At 37.1% G+C, this 19,858-nt stretch overlaps 1 protein-coding gene across 3 annotated transcripts in view; it reads left to right on the forward strand.

Annotated features, from left to right (window-relative positions):
• The window catches only part of WDR26 (WD repeat domain 26), a 46,296-nt gene extending 30,166 nt beyond the window's left edge, over window positions 1-16,130 (forward strand). For all 3 annotated transcript variants that reach the window (XM_037985508.2, XM_037985510.2, XM_037985509.2), the window contains exons 9-14: window positions 3,060-3,179; window positions 5,098-5,243; window positions 5,533-5,611; window positions 5,900-6,029; window positions 10,141-10,326; window positions 14,116-16,130. In XM_037985508.2, coding sequence (XP_037841436.1) covers window positions 3,060-3,179; window positions 5,098-5,243; window positions 5,533-5,611; window positions 5,900-6,029; window positions 10,141-10,326; window positions 14,116-14,141 — 687 coding nt within the window. In that variant the 3' untranslated portion in view covers window positions 14,142-16,130. The remainder of the gene's footprint in view (window positions 1-3,059; window positions 3,180-5,097; window positions 5,244-5,532; window positions 5,612-5,899; window positions 6,030-10,140; window positions 10,327-14,115) is intronic.
• The last annotated feature ends 3,728 nt before the right edge of the window (window positions 16,131-19,858 follow it).

Genomic DNA, 19,858 nt, shown 5'->3' on the forward strand with positions numbered 1-19,858 from the left:
AGTTGGGATTACAGGTGTCTGCCACCACGCCCAGCTAATTTTTGTATTTTTAGTAGAGATGGGGTTTCACCATGTTGACCAGGCTGGTCTCAAACTCCTCACCTAAAGTGATCCACCTACCTCGGCCTCCCAAAGTGTTAGGATTACAGGCGTGAGCCACCGCCCTCCCATTGCTGTTTATATATGAAAATTTGAATTTTATGCAGGGTTCCATTTTAGGGAGAGTCAGCATTAGGTTCAGTTTGTTATTTACAATTCATGTTTTAGAAATCCTGTAGTTATAATAGTAAGACTGCCTTTCTGGTCAGTCATTTCCTTGTTTCAGCTCCAGCTTTTTATTAAGAAAATTTTCAAATATTAAGAAAAGTTGAAATAAGAGAATGATGGTCTATGTGCCCACCCCTGTAGGTTCAACAGTTGTTAAGGTTTTGTGATATTTTGTTTGTACATACGTGCATAGAAACATGCATTTGTGGCCAGGCGTGGTGGCTCACGCCTATAATCCCAGCACTTTGGGAGGCCAAGGCAGGTGGATCACGAGGTCAGGAGTTCAAGACCAGCCTGGCCAAGATGGTGAAACCCCATCTCTACTAAAACTACAAAAAATTAGCAAGGGCGGTGGCAGGCGCCTGTAATCCCAACTACTTGGGAGGCTGAGGCAGGAGAATCACTGGAACCCAGGCAGCAGAAGTTGCAGTGAGCCAGGATCACACCTGGATCGCCTGGGTGACAGAGTGAGACTCCATCTCAAAAAAAAAAAAAGAGAAATGTGCATTTGTACTTACACATATATACATATCTAAAACATTTGAAAGTAAATTAGATACTTTACCCTAAATACTTAAGCATGTGTTTTTTAAAAAATAACATCCTACCTATTCAAATGTTATGATATCTAAGAACATTAACTGTAATTCTCTGTTATCTAGTACTTATGATCAAAATCCACGGTTGTTCCCAAAATGTGTTTTATGCCATTTTTGTCAAATCAGCATTTAATCGATGTTGTATTTGTGATTGGGTTCAGGGAGGTGGCAGAACACAGAGTAGAATATTAAAATTGCTTTCCCTCAGTAAAACAGCTTGCAGTGAGTCTGACCTAGAAGATCAAAGAAAACTTTTTTCCATTAAAGCTTTCTTTTCACCTTCCAAAGGAGAAAGTATATAGTCTTAATCCTGTAATAGAAATTTAATGTAGAGTGCCTTTGTAGTCTTTCTTTGACCAATTTTGAATTTCTGAACAATTAAACTATGTTCTAACATAACTTTCATTGTGTAGTACTTTATATACTTAAACTTCTTCTGAAAGGGTGATCTTTTCATCGGTTTTTAGATTTCTTTAATCATTTCTTAAATTAGAAAAATTCTAATCTAGTAACCTCATGCACTCACTATTCGGAGCATAATAAGAGAAGACAAACCATTTCTGCCTTCAGAACTTAGTATGTTAATGTATTTTTCAATAGAAAATGCCAAGAATTTAGCTATTTCTTGTATATTTGTGCTCTAAACTTTCAACTGTTTATATCAGTCAACCCAAAGTAAATAGGGGAGACTAGTTAACAATTTGGGGGAAGGATTTATATTGCTGAACACTTTTTTTCCAGTGTAAGGGAGACCTGGTTTTCTGTTTTTGTGCCCTCTTTTAGTACTTGGCCCCATTTCCTAATCATACCCTTTGGTTTCACTCTTTTATTTCTACTTTTGATTACCCATTTCTCACAGGAGAACTATGCCCTTTTATTATTATACCAAGGGCAGCTATTATCTCTCAGATCGTGTTTCTAATCCATGAACAAAATGGAATCAAGACTAGATTAAATGGTATGTGTATACCTTCTAAGTTGAGTAATTCAGAAAATGTAACAGGATGATACTTAACTATTGTAACCACTAAATGTTCTTACTTAGAAATGCCATGGAATGGCTATGTTAAACAGTACAAAGGTTCTTCTTTCTAGTACTGTTCATTGAGATAAGGTTGTGTATCAGAAAAATGTTTTTTTTCTCTCTTCCTACCTTCCCTACTATATTGTGAGCATTTGAATATTAAATTCAACATAATTTATTTAGACTGCCCTTGGCCTACTTTATGGGCATAGTTTTTCTTTTTTCTTTTTTTTTTCTTTTTTTTTCTTTTTTTTTTTTTTTTTTTTGAGACAGTCTCACTCTGTCACCCAGGCTGGAGTGCAGTGGCGTGATCTCAGCTCACTGCAACCTCCTCCGCCTGGGTTCAAGTGATTCTCGTGCCTAAGCCTCTCGAGTAGCTGGGATTACAGGCATGCACCACCACCTATGGGTACAGTTTTTTACTCAGTAATCATGTTCTTGAGGAATTGCTAATTGCATTAACTGCAGTTTTAGAATAAAATTTATAAAAAACTTTGGACTGAGAAGTAGAAGCTCAGAAGGAATAGGTATGTAGTCTTGGACTTTTCATTATCTTGCTTGGGAAAAATTACGTGTTTTAGTTTATGAATATAATCGATTTGAGATGAGAGATTTACTGAAGTTTATCTCATATCTGCTCTTTGGGTTACCTATGCCAGACATTGTTCAACTCCTGGGTTTTTCTTCAAGTCCTTAATTTCTCTTCTGGGTGCTGTAGTCTCTTTTTTGTAGGATCACTTGAAACAATTCATTACTTAGAAGGAACTAGGAAGGCCGGGCCCGGTGGCTCACACCTGTAATCCCAGCACTTTGGGAGGCCGAGGTGGGCGGATCATGAGGTCAGGAGATCGAGACCCCGGTGAAACCCCATTTCTACTAAAAATACAAAAAATTAGCCGGGCATGGTGGCGGGCGCCTGTAGTCCCAGCTACTCAGGAGGCTGAGGCAGGAGAATGGCGTGAACCCGGGAGGCAGAGCTTGCAGTGAGTCGAGATCACGCCACTGCACTCCAGCCTGGGCGACAGAGCAAGACTCCATCTCAAAAAAAAGAAAAAAAAAGAATGAACTGGGAAACCAGCCAGACATCCCAGTTATTTTTTTTTTTTTTCCACATATTTCCTTTAGAGGGGTATCTTGAAGGTCTCATTTACAGTTTTATTTCCTTATAGACAGGAGAACTAAGGACAAAAATGAGCCAGTCTCATGAAGACAGTTTGACAAGTGTGGCTTGGAATCCAGATGGGAAGCGCTTTGTGACTGGAGGTCAGCGTGGGCAGTTCTATCAGTGTGTAAGTATTCAGTGCCCCCTTCCCAGTGTCTGTTGGTTTAAAAGCAAATGTACTTTTGTTTAAACAATTTCCTTGACTCAGTATCTTATAAAATACACTCTATGGGCCAGGCATGGTGGCTTACACCTGTAATCCCAGCACTTTGGGAGGCCAAGCCAAGTGGATCGCCTGAGATCAGGAGTTCAAGACCAGTCTGGCCAACATGGTGAAACCCTGTCTCTACTAAAACTACAAAAATTAGCTGGGCATCGTGGTGGGCACCTGTAATCCCAGCTACTTGGGAGGCTGAGGCAGGAGAATCACTTGAACCCAGGAGGCGGAGATTGTAGTGGGTCAAGATCACACCATTGCACTCCAGCCTGGGCAACAAGAGTGAAACTCTGTCTCAAAAAAATAAGTAAAACAAAATATACTCTATGAACACCTACTTTGCCATCGTCCTAGACAAGCGCTGTCCAATAGAATTTTCTGGGTTATTTTTTCCTTTCTTTTAAACATTTCAAATATTTGTACAAAGTATAGACTTTGGGTTTAGTAGAACAAAAAAAAATGTGTTATGCTAAACATTTTTGTTCTTATAAGCAATTTTCTAATAAGAATTGAAAAAAATTTTTAAATTCTTTTGAGATTTTTGTAACCAAAAAAAAAAAAAGTGCTGTATTTTATGAGTAGACTCCCTTTAATTAATGTTTGAATAATAAAAGTGGTGACAAGTGCTACCAGAGAACTCTTCAATCTTTGTGTCAACTTCTAATAAGTAGCCGCCCTAATTATTTTGGATTGTTGGAATGATTAAAGTAAGTTTTATGGCAAGGTAAACTTTATATCATAGGTATCATTTATATCATAAATCATAGTTTACCTTGCCATAAAACTTTATCTGTTACTTGCAGTATAGTGTCTAGATTCTATGTCTCATGTTACAGACGCACATGGTTCCAGTATGCATGTCCAGATTTTTTCTTTTCTTTTTTTAAGAGACAGGGTTTCCCTCTCTGCCGCCCATGCTAGAGTACAGTGCTGTGATCATGGCTCACTGCAGCCTGAAACTTCTGGGCTCAAATGATCCTCCCGCCCTGGCTTCCTAACATGCTGGGATTACAGGCATGAGCTACCACACCCGACCCCAGATCAATTTTTTAAACTAAAAATAATAAGCCATTTAATTTAGCTAAAACAAGTTATCAGGTTCTTTTATTAAGTTCATTTGGAACACGTGGATTTTGATGTTGTATTATCTCAATATGGTTATAAATTGTTCTTAATTCCCTGCGTGCAAGATGATCATGTATATTTCTGCTGAGCTTGCTGTCCTATACTGGGTTAAGGCATCAAGATACAGGATTATCTAATTTATAAAATGGGAAGGGTAATTCCTCTCAGAAGTTTGGATATTCAATGAGCTAATGACTATAAGAGCTTTGATCAGTAGAGCGCATTACAAATTTGGTAAATTATGAAAAATGTCATTAACAGATTCCTGCAGTCCGTATGAAGCCATAAAATGTTTTAGAAATCTTTTTCCATTTCGCAACTCCTAAATATTATAGGACAAATTCCAGTATAGTGAATTTTAAAGGAACGTTTAAATTATTTTCGAATAAAAATAAGACCTTACCTGGAACTTAGGGACTGTTTCTTTCTTTGTATTATTTATGCATGGTGAGTTATTGAAGGGAAGATAGAGCTACAGAGTGTCTTTCTGCTTTCCCTTAAGTATGGTTGTAATGAAATTTGACCTATATTCAAATTTTCATGGTTACAAACACTTCTAGAACAATTAGGTTGAGATCAGTCTCAGGAAAAAAAAAAAAAAAACCTGTTACTAAAAGATGCTGTGAAGGGAGTCTTTTGGTTCTTTATTTGCTTTCTGAGTGCTGTTGAGTAATGAAGTTAATAGTAGTTTTTTCTTACTCAGGATTTAGATGGTAATCTCCTTGACTCCTGGGAAGGGGTAAGAGTGCAATGCCTTTGGTGCTTGAGTGATGGGAAGACTGTTCTGGCATCAGATACACACCAGCGAATTCGGGGCTATAACTTCGAGGACCTTACAGATAGGAACATGTAATTATTTTTTGTTTCCATTAAACAACAATTACCTGCTTAAAATGTGTAGTGGAACTTGCCTTTTCACAGTTTTCATGTTTTTTGTTTTGGTTTGCTTGGTAATTTGGATTGGTGGTCACATGGTACTTAGTAATCATTAACTCAGATTCATCTCAATTGAAGTATAGTGTGTAATAGTGATTACAGGCAAAATTGTCATACTTAAGGTAGTACATCTTATATATTGATAATTTGAATGTCTTGACTCTTAATATGTTGTTTTTGACAAATTATTTTCTGGTTCCAGAGTACAAGAAGATCATCCTATTATGTCTTTTACTATTTCAAAAAATGGCCGATTAGCTTTGTTAAATGTAGCAACTCAGGTATGTTTATTAATATAATTTTCTGAAAAATTCGGCTTAGTACAAGTTTTATTTTCACTGTTATTTTCAATGTATTTATATTAACAAAATTTTGTACTTACCCTTAAATTTTATTGCATGTGTTTGATCCTTAAATGTGTATAATCAACCGTAAATTTGTCAGAATATTGGTATTTCACATAATAGAAAATGAAGATATTTCATCAGGCAAAGGGACATTTACATATGCTTTTTAAAATTTGTTTGAGTTGAGGTAGAGTAAATACCTGTATTCTCCTTTGCCTGCAGGGAGTTCATTTATGGGACTTGCAAGACAGAGTTTTAGTAAGAAAGTATCAAGGTGTTACGCAAGGGTTTTATACAATTCATTCATGTTTTGGAGGCCATAATGAAGACTTCATCGCTAGTGGCAGTGAAGGTAAATTGTGTCCTTATCAGGTTACATATGTTGATATTAAAGTCTGTAAGTCTCAATTTGTGAAGGCAGTCACATCTCCAAGAAAATTCAAGGTAGTAAATTAAAATTATTTTATTTATCCAATACATGGTTAATTTCTGTCTGTAATGACCTAAGCCCCCGTATTATCACAAATTGTTACATACTGTCATGTATTACTTTCTTCTTTTCTGTAATGACCTAAGCCCTCCATATTGTCATGGATCAGCAGTGCTTATTCTGACCATGTAGCAGAGTGTTTGGTGCAGAGTGTGTCGAATCAAGATTTAGTTAAATTATTATACTTTGATATGTTGACTTGTATTTTTATGGGACTGATGGTTTTTAAGGGTTGGTAGTGTCTGGAAAATCAAGGTTAATTATGATGCTCTACCTGAACTTGGACAGATTTAACTGTAGTTCTTCAGTATTTCTTCAGTGGTCACCAGAGTTAATTTGAGTTTGATAATTCTTAAGATTTTAGGAAAGCTGAAATTAACTGAATTCTTCCTACTACTACACTTTTGAATAAACTTGTTCTCTAATCTTAAAGTGTCAGTATTCCAGACAGGAATATGCCTAAAGCCACTCTGATTTAAAGCGTGAATTGTTTAGAAGATGCAAGCACAAATAAGTGAGGCAGTAATAAAATTTAGTGTACTTTTTAAGGTGATAGGAACTTAACTAGTTGCAAATTATTGCACATTTTTATTCAACACATTTTTCTTGAATACCCACTGTACAGTTCTAGGTACTATAAAAGCAAATTACTGAAGTCACCTTTTTTGGCCAGGCATGGTGGCATACACCTATAATCTCAACACTTTGGGAGGCCTAGATGGGAGTATTGCTTGAGGCCAAGAGTTCCAGACAAACCTGGACAACATGGCTAGACACTGTCTCTACAAAAAGTAAAAAATATATACTGAATCTGGTTTTATAAGATAGACCAAGGAATTAGATTATGTTATGTTCCACTTATTTTATGTATAAGATGTTTACTGTCCCTGTCTTGACAAAAAACTGATGTAGGTAGATAAGCGGATCATAAAGTGCACATGAGGTTTTCCTTTAAGAATAAGGCATGTTTAAGGATTGGGACAAAGAAAGACATTTAGAGATTTATATTTTAACATCAAGCATATAAATTCATCTATTCCTTTCCTTTCCTTTCCTTTTCTTTTCTTTTCTTAAGTGCAGTGGCACGATCTTGATGCAACCTCTACCTCCTGGACTCAAGCAGTCTCTCCATCCTCAGCCCCTCAAGTAGCCCCAAGGAATTTTTGTAGAGATGGGGTTTCACTGTGTTGCCCAGGCTGGTTCGAACTCCTGAGCTCAAGCAGTCCACCTGCCTCAGCCTCCTGAAGTGCTGGGATTACAGGCGTGAGCCACTACGCCCAGCCTGAATTCATCAGTTCTTTCTTTCCACCAAAAATCAGTGTCAGATGAGATTGGGAGGAAAGAAGAGTGATTTGTTAGGTAGCAATTGGGAATTTACTTTTTTCCAGTCAGGAAAAATCTACTTCTAGATTCTCTATTGGCTTTTTGTTTTGTTTTGTTTGTCTGTTTTTAATATATCGTGGGAGATAATAGACAGTTTCTAATTAAATTTTCCTGTGGTCTAAATATGTTGTCTTCTTGCTTTAAAATTCCTCCTATTTATGAGATGTCTTCTCTCATGGTCTGTTCAATCCTGCTTCTGGTAGGTTTTCTTTCTCTTAATTATCTCTTAATTATGCCTGAGAATCCCGTACAGCTCTTTCTAAAAATATGTACCCTAGAGGTACTTCAAATTATGTAAGGCTACCATTATCCCTAGAAAAGCCAAACTTTTTTTAAGCCCAAACTAACTTAGAACCAACCCTGACGAATACTATAATTAAACCACATTATCTTCTGGTTTAGGGCTACATATTAGACCACTGTCAAGTACAGAGATTAGTCTTCTTATGACTCAAGTGATTTACAATGGTTTTGAAAATGTTTTGAACATCAATCAGATGTAGTGAGTATATTATCTCCCAGGATGACCACAGTAATCCATTTGCCATTTATTTGTAAGGAATATATTTCAATGACCCTCCAAATCCCCAAATATGTAAGTGCCAGTATAAAATAGAGCAATTAAGAAACCTTTTCCCAAAAAAGTTGTACCACTACTCAAGCCTTTTCACTGTGCTGGCAATATGTAGAAAAACTGGACTTATTTTTTTACCTTTGCATAAGCAATAGATTTCTCAAATTGATACAACAAACAGAACTTGATGATAAAGCCTGTCACTTTGACCTTGATTACTTCAAATCCTGTTTTGCCTGCCTTTCAGCAAATATGTTTCTTGAATATATATTCACAAAAACATTTTCCTCCAAATAGAGAAATATTTCAGTTGCATTCACACTTTAACCCTGTGGTCCTTCTCTTTGTGGACCTCTTCAGTTTAGGAAGGAAATACAGCTAATCTGTCTTTACTTTTTTTTTTTTTTCTAATTTCATTTCATGTAAGAAATTATTTTCAAAAATTATTGAGCGGCCGATACTTCTAAGAAGATAAATTCAGTTTTTTAATTGGTGCCTTTTAGCTTTTGCTTCACACATACACACACAAAAAGTTCAGATGCAGTTCCAGCTTTTTATCTTCATGTCAGAAATGTTGAAGCTAAGGCACATCCTGTAAGGTTTCCTCAATTGGCAGTACACCCACTGATAGTTTGCACATTGGCCACATACTTAACTGATATATCATTAAGTTATACACTTTTCTAATTTGCCCTGGGATTCTGCCCTCTGTTCAAGAACTGTCGCCTGTACTTAATCTCATCACAGTAATAAATGGTGTTTATTCCAAACACCTTTCCATATACAAATATATTTAATCCTTATAACAACATGATATGAAGTTTGTGTCCCCATTTACAGGTGAAGGGTTGTAAAGAGTGAGTAATTTGCCCAAAGTTGCCCAGCTAGTCAGTGTTGGAGGAAGGATACAATGTTGAGTAGTCTGATTCCAGAGCCCATACTCTCAACCAATACTCTCTATACTATATGGCTAGTTTTTTGAAGATTAGTTTATTACAAAGAAACAAAGCTGTAGGGGATTTTGATTGTTGTGGTCACTTCATGAGATTATAGTCTGCAAAGCCATATCATGATGCAGATAAGGGACCACTGTCTACTCTCACTAGTTAGCTCTTGAGCAGGGCTGCTGGATGTGAATCCCAACTTTACCATTTACTAACTGTTAACCACGAGCAGACCACTTAACCATAACCTATGTTTCAATCACGATTAAAAAGAGGATAAGCAGGCCAGGCGCAGTAGCTCATGCCTGTAATCCCAGCACTTTGGGAGGCTGAGGTGGGCGAATCACAATGTCAGGAGATGGAGACCATCCTGGCTAACACGGTGAAACCCCATCTCTACTAAAAATACAAAAAATTAGCCAGGCATGGTGGCACGCACCTATAATCCCAGCTACTCGGGAGGCTGAGGCAGGAGAATCGCTTGAACCCAGGAGGCAGAGGTTGCACTGAGCCGAGATCTCGCCACTGTGCTCCAGCCTGGGTGACAAAAGTGAAACTCCGTCTCAAAAAAAAAAAAAAAAGATAAGCAGAATACCCATTTTATGGGGTAGTGATGAATATTAAATAATATGCATTAAGTACTTGATACCTAGTACTTTGCAAGCACCCAATAAAGGTTTAGCTGTCGTCTTCATTTTTGCTTCATTATTCAATTTGGATACATTGCTTTTCTGTCACTTCTCATTTCCATAGAATTTATCACCATCTCTATCCTGGATTTGTTTATGTTCAAAGGCCTTGATTTATAATTCTTCATTACTCATGTATTGACAGAATATGGCAGATAGTTTTTTTGTGTGTGACTTGATGAGAGCTGATCATCTTTTAACAGAAAAAAGTGTATATTTAAACGTTTTTTCATAAGGTAACATGTTAAACTATTCATGGTATATTTATTTTCCCCGTAAGTTCTAGTAAAGAGTCTTGTTCTGTGTGCAGTGAATGATAAATTTAAGATCAGTTAGTTGGTTTTATTAATGTAAAACTTTTCTCTGAATTACCATATGTTCAGATCACAAGGTTTACATCTGGCACAAACGTAGTGAACTGCCAATTGCGGAGCTGACAGGGCACACACGTACAGTAAACTGTGTGAGCTGGAACCCACAGATTCCATCCATGATGGCCAGCGCCTCAGATGATGGCACTGTTAGAATATGGGGACCAGCACCTTTTATAGACCACCAGAATATTGAAGGTAATACCATTGTGTAATATTACTATGTTTTGTCCAAATGAAACGTTGCTTGGCTTATTACAAACTTAAAGCAGTTTTAAGTAGCAGTTTATTTAAAGTGTGGTATATGATTTCTCTCTTTTACATATTGTACCCTATCTCAGGCCACAGAATGAGTTTAAGTAATCTTAAGAACCAATAGTGTAGTGGTTGTTTTCGGGGGGACAGTGAAAAGAATAAGCTGGAATATGATACCTCATTGACATCCAGTTAGCTATTTAGTAGTTTCACTTTTAAAATCTTACTGAAAATCTTGCTTCATCATGCTACCTAAATGTAGTATTGTAGGAAGCATTTTATACACATGAAACTAACCATTCAAAATTTGAACAACTTTAGATATTAAATATCTTCATTATGGATTTTACTGTTTAACGTCTGTTTACACCATGCATCATACTAACATGAGTTGTGTTTAATGGATAGGGAAAGAGAAGAGAACTAAAATTGATCATGTACCTGTGTGCCAAGCAGCATGCTAATCCCTTTACATGTACTATCTTGCATAAAGTCTTCATAGTCCTATAAGGGAAGTATTTTTATCATTATTTTTAGAGGTAAGGAAACTGCAGCATGGCAAAACTAATTCATTTGTTGAGTGCCATCAGGTCTTCAAGTCTAAGTCTGAAAGGTTTTTTCCCACCACTTTGAGATACTTGGGGGTGAAGAAAGGCCAAAATATAAGGCTAACAGTTAAGGCCAAAAGCTTGATTGAACATGATATATCAGTACTACAGCAAAGAGGTAATGAGAAACTTCATGTCAATGACTCACTCTTAAATAGAGCGTGTAAAATGTTTAGGTTGTTTAGAAGAAAGCAGTTTATCTATAAACAGATTTTTTGTTAAGCATGTCCCACCTAAATTTTTTTTTTTTTAGTGTGAAAGATGACTAATTGCTCTCAGTTAAGTGATTCTCTGTGGAGGAGGGTTATCGGAGTAGCTTGTATGGTTTGAAAAAGTATATTCCCTACTTTTGTCTCTGTGGTACAGACTGTAGAAGGCTTGACCACATCTCACTGGCTGGTAAGGATATGCAATCAGAGATGAGAATACAAAACACGAAGAGCACACGGGTCAAAATTTTGAGAACTACTATTCGTTTGCCCAGAACCTTGAAGGGCCTTTTTGTATTTGTAGATCACTACCTGACATTCTAACATTCCTCTAGGAAATCAGCTAAGACCAGAAATCTTTACCTTCTTGTGTTGTCCTGTTTGGGTTTCAACCAAAGGCCTGCAAACCCAAAGTCTTTATAGATCTGCAACTGTGATTCAATCTGTGCTTTTCTCATTTTATTAGTCATTTGGAAGTTTTTTCTTCAAATAAACATACTTGGTTTAAAGAAGTAGGAAAATACTAGGTATGTAGTAACAGATTTACTCCAGAAGAGAATATGTTTTATGCCTCCATAGCAATGGCATAAGAGTGTGCTGCTATCTGGTGAATCTGACTAACGTAGACCCTCACCTCGGTGAGTGAGCCAAATTTTGGCTAATTTGTAGGATCTGGGTCCAGTTCAGCAACTCTCCATTGTACTTTGCCAACATGGGTGTAGCCCTAAAATGATTGTCATTTTCACCTGAAATAGAGAAAAACAATACTTGTATATTCAGATATTTGGCTATATGTCCTTTTTGCAAGTTATCTTCTGGAGTATTCCCCTTCCACCCCCAAAACACTTTCTTTTTTTTTTCTTTTTTTTTTTTTTTATTTGAGATGGAGTCTCACTCTGTCACCCAGGCTGGAGTGCAGTGGCGCCATCTCGGCTCACTGCAAGCTCCGCCTCCTGGGTTCACGCCATTCTCCTGCCTCAGCCTCCGGAGTAGCTGGGACAACAGGCACCTGCCACCATGCCCGGCTAATTTTTTGTATTTTTAGTAGAGACGGGGTGTCACTGTGTTAGCCAGGATAGTCTTGATCTCCTGACCTCATGATCTGCCCGCCACAGCCTCCCAAGGTGCTGGGATTACAGGCGTGAGCCACCACGCCTGGCCCCCAAAACACTTTTTCTAATTAAAGTAATACCTATTTAGAATATAACTTAATGAAAAATGTAGATGAGGCTAAATAAATCAATATTTAAAAATCAAAATACAGCCAGGCATGATGGCTTATGCCTGTAATCCTAGCTACTTGGAAGGCTGAGGCAGGAGGATCCCTTGAGTCCAGGAGTTTGAGGCTTCAGTGAGCTACGGTCATGCCACTGCACTCTAGCCTAGGAGACAGAATGAGACCCTGTCTCTGAAGGTGAAACAAAAAAGGAAAAATGTAACACAGTAAAATACTGTAAGTCATTTAAATAAAAATGTTTCACTGAACTCCATTTCAAAAGGGATAAATTTTAACAGTAGAATTACAGACTATAAATAAAATTTTATTTTAACAGTAGAATTAAGTTTGTGGGGTTTTTTTGTTTGTTTGTTTGTTTTGAGATGGAGTTTTGCTCTTGTTGCCCAGGCTGGAATGCCATGCGCAATCTCGGCTCACCACAACCTCTGCCTCCTGGGTTCAAGCAATTCTCCTGCCTCAGCCTCCTGAGTAGCTGAGTGATTACATCACCATGCCCAGCTAATTTTGTATTTTTAGCAAAGACGGGATTTTTCCATATTGGTGAGGCTGGTCTCAAACTCCCGACCTCAGGTGATCCACCTGTCTTGGCCTCCCAAAGTGCTGGGATTACAGGCGTGATTTTTTTTTTTGAAGGATGCATAAAATGGAATAGGACGAAGTACTGATGCATGCTGCAGTATGAATGGACCTTGAAAACAGTATGCTAAGTGAAAGCAGGACACGAGAGACCATATACTGTGATTCCATTTATATGAAATGGTCTAGAATAGACAGATCTATAGACAACATAGATATAGTGATTACTTAGGGCTTGGGGAGGTGTTTGACTGCTAATGAATGTTGAAAATGTTCTAAAATTGATTGTTAATGGTTGTATAATTCTGTGGATACACTAAAAACCATTGAATTTTACACTTTTTTTTTGTTTTTTTGTTTTTGTGTTTGTTTCTGTTTTGAGATGGAGTCTTACTCTGTTGCCCAGGCTGAAGTGCAGTGGCGCAATCTCAACTCACTGCAACCTCTGCCTCCCAGGTTCAAAGTGTACACTTTAAATGGTTACATTGAATAGTATATGAATTATATCTCAAAAGTATGAGATTCTGAGGCTAGGCACAGTGGCCGGTGCCTGTAATCCCAACATTTTGGGAGGCCAGGGCAGGCAGATCGCTTGAGCTCAGGAGTTCAAGACCAGCCTGGGAACATGGTGAAAGCCCATCTCTACAAAAAAATACAAAAAGTAGCCAGGATTGTGGCAGGTGCCTGTAATCCTGGCTACTCAGGAGGCAGAGGTGGAAGGATCCCTTGAGCCGAGGAGGTAGAAGTTGCAGTGAGCCCAAATTACATCACCAGCCTGGGTGACTGAGTGGGACCCTGTCTCAAAAAAATAAAAGCATTAGATTCTAACATGATTAGTCACTTGGATTTCTTCAGTATTCAAAATAATCATGAATTTAGATCGTAATATATGGTCTAAGACATGATATACACACATTGTTTTAATGAGTATGATGAAAGTATCAAGAATTTGCTTTGATTTTTTAATGATAGTATAATTTTGTAATGTCATAATGCTAATTTTGAAACTTTCTAACTGGTAACTTTTTTTCTCTCCTTCCCCTTTTTCCTCTCCATCCCCCTCCCGGCCCCTCCCCATACATTTCATCTTGTCTTCATTCAGAGGAATGCAGTAGCATGGATAGTTGATGGCGAATTTGGAGCAGACGACTTCTGTTTAACTTAAAATTAGTCGTATTTTAATGGCTTGGGATTTGGTGCAAACAAACATGATTGATAGCTGGACAGACATGCTCGTCATGAAAAAAGAACCATTTCTGAAGCCCGATTGGGGCCAAACATTTACACCTTGCTTCATAGTAACCAGTTGAGATGAAGCACGTCGTTAGAACGTTGTTGGACACCATGTTGAATTATCCCCCCATCGGTTGTGAAGAACTGTGCTACATTCAGGCTTACCCATTGAACTCAGTATATATATTTTTTTCCTTCCTGTCTTTTGTCTGGCAGGATACCATTCTTGTTGCTCTTCTGTGTAATGAAGTTTAAATGCTTGTTTGGAAAACTTTATTTAACAGTTTAGAAGGCTTGATAGAAAGAGTGCATTAGTCTGAAGAGTATACATTGGATAGGAAAGAATTTCCTTCTTTTGTTTCTCCAAATCTTTCCGCCTTATTTAGCTTGAGATCTTTGCAGCTTGGTTCATGGATTCTAGCCTTGCCCGTTGCGCAGTATATACTGATCCAGATGATAAACCAGTGAACTATGTCAAAAGCACTCTCAATATTACATTTGACAAAAAGTTTTGTACTTTTCACATAGCTTGTTGCCCCGTAAAAGGGTTAACAGCACAATTTTTTAAAAATAAATTAAGAAGTATTTATAGGATTAAAGTGACTTCATTTGTATACATGTGGAATCTAAACCAGCTTAAAAACAGTTTCCTCAGTGACTTAGATACGCAGTATAACTGAAGCTCTTCTGGAATACCACATGAGACATGGTCAGAAACAGTGCTTGGAAGGACGTTACACAGGAAATTCAGAGTAATGCTTTGAAGATTTCCCCCCTTTTGTTCTATTCCTGAAGGAACATCAGTACCCGATCTTGAAGAAATTCAAGATTCAAAAACAATTTTAAATACACCAACATGAGAGATCAGTAGTCAGTTGGTTTTCAGTAAAGCTTGTTCCAGGTTGTTCTCAACTTAGGAAGTAATTTTGGTGTGATCTAGCAAAAGAGTAGAAATCAACAGATATAACCACTTTGGAAGTTTATAGTATAATTGAAATTATTAGAAGAATTCAGCAGGTTACAGACATACTTAAACTGGGATTAAAACTTCATAGTCATTTCTCTTAACTGCCCTTAATATTTTGACATATAGGGATACATAAATTTAAAGAATATTTCTTCTCAGTTTTTTCAGATATTGCCATACTGAACCTCATTCTAAACTGGTGCTGTGGATAGTCTTTCCCTCTCCCCTCCTGTTTAAGGAAAGGTTTCCTTCATGGAAAAGCACTTTTAATTTTGAGAATTTCACATTTAAAATAAGCCAAAAGCCTGATGTTCACATTGTGCTTTTAAACTCCGTAACAGCTGAATACAATATAACATAGTCTCCCTTGAAATTCCCTCCTTCTTTCAGTAGAGGATAAATAGGGTGATCCCAGCTGTTGGAAAGAGAATGGGGATACTCCCAAAATAAGATTCTGGTGAAGAAAAAGTCTTAGTACTAAGTTCCCCTTTAGGCATAGCCAAGTCTATAATATAATCATGATCATGAATAGACTCCTCCAGGATCCACAAAGAGAGAGGGCTTGGATGTCAAAAATTCTTCCATTGTGGGGTAGGTGGTTGGGGATGGGAGAAAGGGAAAAGTCAGGGAAAGGGAGAAGAAAGAAAAACACATTTGGCCTTAAAATAGCATGCATTCTCCCAGAAGCCCGTAGTAAAGAAAATGACAGATTGTGGTCAGCAGACTCTTATCAAATTGGTATGTAAAAGATTTCTTCAAGCTCCATTTTGCAGAGACCACCACTTAGAGAATCCAAAAATTTCTGTTTTGATACTTCTAAGTTAAAATATATGTTACAGTTTATCTGGTACTTCATTTTTCTTAACTAAAATTATTTTTACTTTAAGCTTGAATAAAAATCTTCATTGGTAACTGTATGTAATTAAGTGGCAACTTCTCTTTACCTCAGTATAGTTAAAAACCATTCATATTTTAGGTGATTCACGTATACCCTGAAGCCGTTAATACACCCCAGTCTCTACAGTAAGTAACATCACTAAATGTGGGCATAGAAACTCCACAGCTGTTTACAAATTTGGTTACAGTGTGCTATGGTGCATTTGTAACACTGAGATTTGTGCCCATTCAGGGGCAATTTGGCACTCAGATTCTACTCTACTTCACCTAACCACCCCTAGATCTGAGTTTTCAGAGTGCTTCTGAAGTACAGTTAAAAAACACTTTTTAAAAAGTGGAGTAAAAGTGAGGCACATTTTACAAGAACATAACTCCTATTAAAACGGAGTAACAACTATGCAAAGGTTTCTATAGCAGCTAGGTGAGTTTGTTTTCCGGGTCTGTCTGAACTGGCAGCTTCCTGTATATACTGGTACTTTGCTGTGCCAATTTGCTGTAAACGTCTGTTTCATACATTTGCCATGCAGTGACTGTGCTAGAAAGGTGAAATAAATGGTAAAGAAGCCTAGAATTTTATGGTATAAGAAACTGATCGCAGGATTTTCGAATCCATAGCTATTAATTGAAAACTTCTGATAGTGCTGTAGGCTCTGTAGTAGGCTTAAGAGTGATCTCATACTATGAAGCCAGCCACAGGATACTAACAAATGTATAAATTGAAAAGTACCAATACTTTTTGCACATAGATCAAAATAGAGTGGAGAATTTGGGCTCCAAAAATCAGGTTAGTAGGCTCATTTCCATGTGCTTAAAAATGTTTTTGTTGTTATGCACTGATTAAGGGCTAGAGCAAATATAAAATTAAATGTCTTTTTCCTCCACATAATTGGTCATTAATGATAAAATGTTGGACTTGGGGCTTACTGAGATTAGTATGTGGGTAGTAAAGAATTGGAGTGGGAGTTAATGGGGAGGGATGACAAAGCTTCAGCTTTGGTTTTTGTATTTTATTAGTCTTCATAACAGCTACATTTCTGTTGCTCTTATTGGCCAGATAAATGTGTTACATTAAACCAGGTAAGTATTTTAAACAGAGAACATTTTATTTGCATATATCCCTACAAATTGGCCCATTTTATTGGGTGGGGGGGGAAAAAGGGATTCCCTAACTTTAAATAATTAGACTATCCTGCAATTGAAAGGAGAAAAAATCCAATTTTGGCAGTATTTTCTTAGTCTGAAAGAAACAGAAGTAGTAATATGGTGAATTTTATTATTAGGAGTGTTCTGCCTCTAGAGTGGCATTCCATGACATTAATAGAAAATCCTTCTTTCCCACCCCTCCCCATCCTGAAATTTTCTTTTTTAGGATGTTGGTTCCTGCAAACAAGAACTGACCCTATCACCTCTGCCTCACAGTGGGTAAATATATCGTACATCTCTTGAAAGGGAAAATATCCATGTCAGTTTCTTTCACAGTAGAAGAATGGCTGCTTTTGAATGGGGAGGAAAGAAGACATTTTTCTTAATATCCTTTTTGTCCCATCTCTAAAATGTATAAATATTTTGATTTGGTTTTACTTTAATTTCTCTTTCATAATTTAGCAACTCTCCTTTTGGGTTGCTCTCCAACACATTACTTCCATTTCAGAAACCATATCTGATTTAATATAAACTACTAACTTAAGAAGAGGTGAATTTGCATTTACACTTAGACACTTTCTAAAAACAGGGTGAACTTAATTGAAATTTTTCAGTGTTGTTAAGCTATTGTTATAGTAGCTGCCCTATAGTTACAAAAATAAAAACTATAAAAACCCATCCCCTATCTACTTAATCCAGATAGCCTGGATTTAACAAAACTAATAGTATAAAAATGTGTGTGTGTGTGCTGTGTGCGTGTGAGAGAGAGAGTACTTGATTCATTAAAAAGTCCTGGAAACAGCTGTTCTAGGATCTTGTCATTTTTACTAAAAGTCTCGTGCACATGTGAAGTGCCCTCTGAGTTTAAGGTTTGGTTAATACTGGTATATTTTTATAAGACTGAAATTGTGTCCCCATCTTTAACCTAAACATTTTCGTTACCAGGGTCAATGTGCTAGAACTGAATTGTAACATTTTTAGGCACAGATGGAAAAAATGTTATTGGCTCCTTGAAAATGTGTGTGTGTGGCGAGGGGAATAGATCCACAAAAGCATGTATGTACTTACAAACCAAGCTGTAGAGATCAAGAAAAGAACTTAAGTGTTGATCTCAAGATATCTAAATTGTCAAGATTTACATGGCATTGTGGTGGAACTAGTTAACACTTAGAGCTTTTGGTATGTAATAACTATTTGCTATGGACTGATTAAATGTTTCAAAAGATTGTGTTCTTCAATTTTGGTGGGTTTTGAATTTTGTTTTTTTAACTGCCTCTCAGATTATATTTAGTTAGTTTAAATTTCTTTGCTTTGTTCATTAAAATATAAAAACTTCAGGTCTCTGATATTTATTTTTACTTGTTTACTAACTATTTACAAAACACCCTTTGTTGACTTTTATTTTATAAATGTGTAGTGTATTAAACGTCTTTAAATTTTTGTTCAGTTGAAACTACATTAACTTTGATTTGCTTTACTGGGATTTTTTTTAAATACACCTTTTCCATGTCAGTGCACAGCACTTAACCAATCGTTTGTATTCCCTTTCTTTCAATTCAATAAACAGAATGAATACCTAAATAATTCTTGGTGTGTTACATCTCCTAATATCCATTAATCTGAATGTTTAAGTAGTATGCTTTTTGCCTAAAACAATTGATTTGCTGAATTTTTATGTATTTTAGAGTCTCACTATGTTGCCCAGACTGGACTTGAACTGCTGGGCTCAAGCTATCCTCCTGACTCAGCCTCTCAAAAGTGCTGAAATAACACACAAGCCATCATGCCTGGCTATGATTTGCCGAATTTGCCTTCCATATGTGTACCTAGAGTTTGTGAGTGATAACTAAAGAAGCAGTGGTTAGTCTGTTGGGATCATCTTTTTTTTTTTTTTTTTTTTTTTTGAGACGGAGTCTTGCCCTGTCGCCCAGTCTGGAGTGCAGTGGTGCGATCTCAGCTCACTGAAACCTCTGCTTCCCAGGTTCAAGTGATTCTCCTGCCTCAGCCTCCCAAGTAGCTGGGACTACCGGCGCATGCCACCACGCCCAGCTAATTTTTGTATTTTTAGGAGAGACGGGGTTTTACCATATTGACCAGGCTGGTCTCAAACTCCTGACCTCATGATCCACCTGCTTCGGCCTCCCAAAGTGTTGGGATTACAGGCGTGAGCCACCGTGCCTGGCCTGGGATCATCTTTTTAAGGGCCATTGTGCATTCATGGATAAACTTAGAAAAATTTTAGGAGCATTTGCATTTCAAAGGAATTGCATGCCCTATTTTTGTTCAAAAATAAAGTTCAAATGTGAAAAGTATTTGGCAGCCAACTAATGGTGAGTGTAGCTGTGAGTGGTATTGCTTCCTTAGTACTGCTCACTGCTTAGAAAATCATGGTTTTCAGCTTCCTCTGATTAACAGGAAAGAGAAGGGAGAAGTTTTTCTACTTGTTTTCTGTAAGTACAGCTATACTTTAACAGCAGGTTTAGCTAATTTAGTCAGATTATTCATCTGCATTTAGAGTTTATGCCAATTCCCAGGACCAGGTATAGAAATTTTCTCAGCCTTAACAAATCTAAGAGTACAGATTTTTATTTAAAATACAATCTGG

This window comes from Chlorocebus sabaeus, chromosome 25 (genome assembly GCF_047675955.1).
Source record: "Chlorocebus sabaeus isolate Y175 chromosome 25, mChlSab1.0.hap1, whole genome shotgun sequence".
NCBI classification, from domain to species: domain Eukaryota; kingdom Metazoa; phylum Chordata; class Mammalia; order Primates; family Cercopithecidae; genus Chlorocebus; species Chlorocebus sabaeus.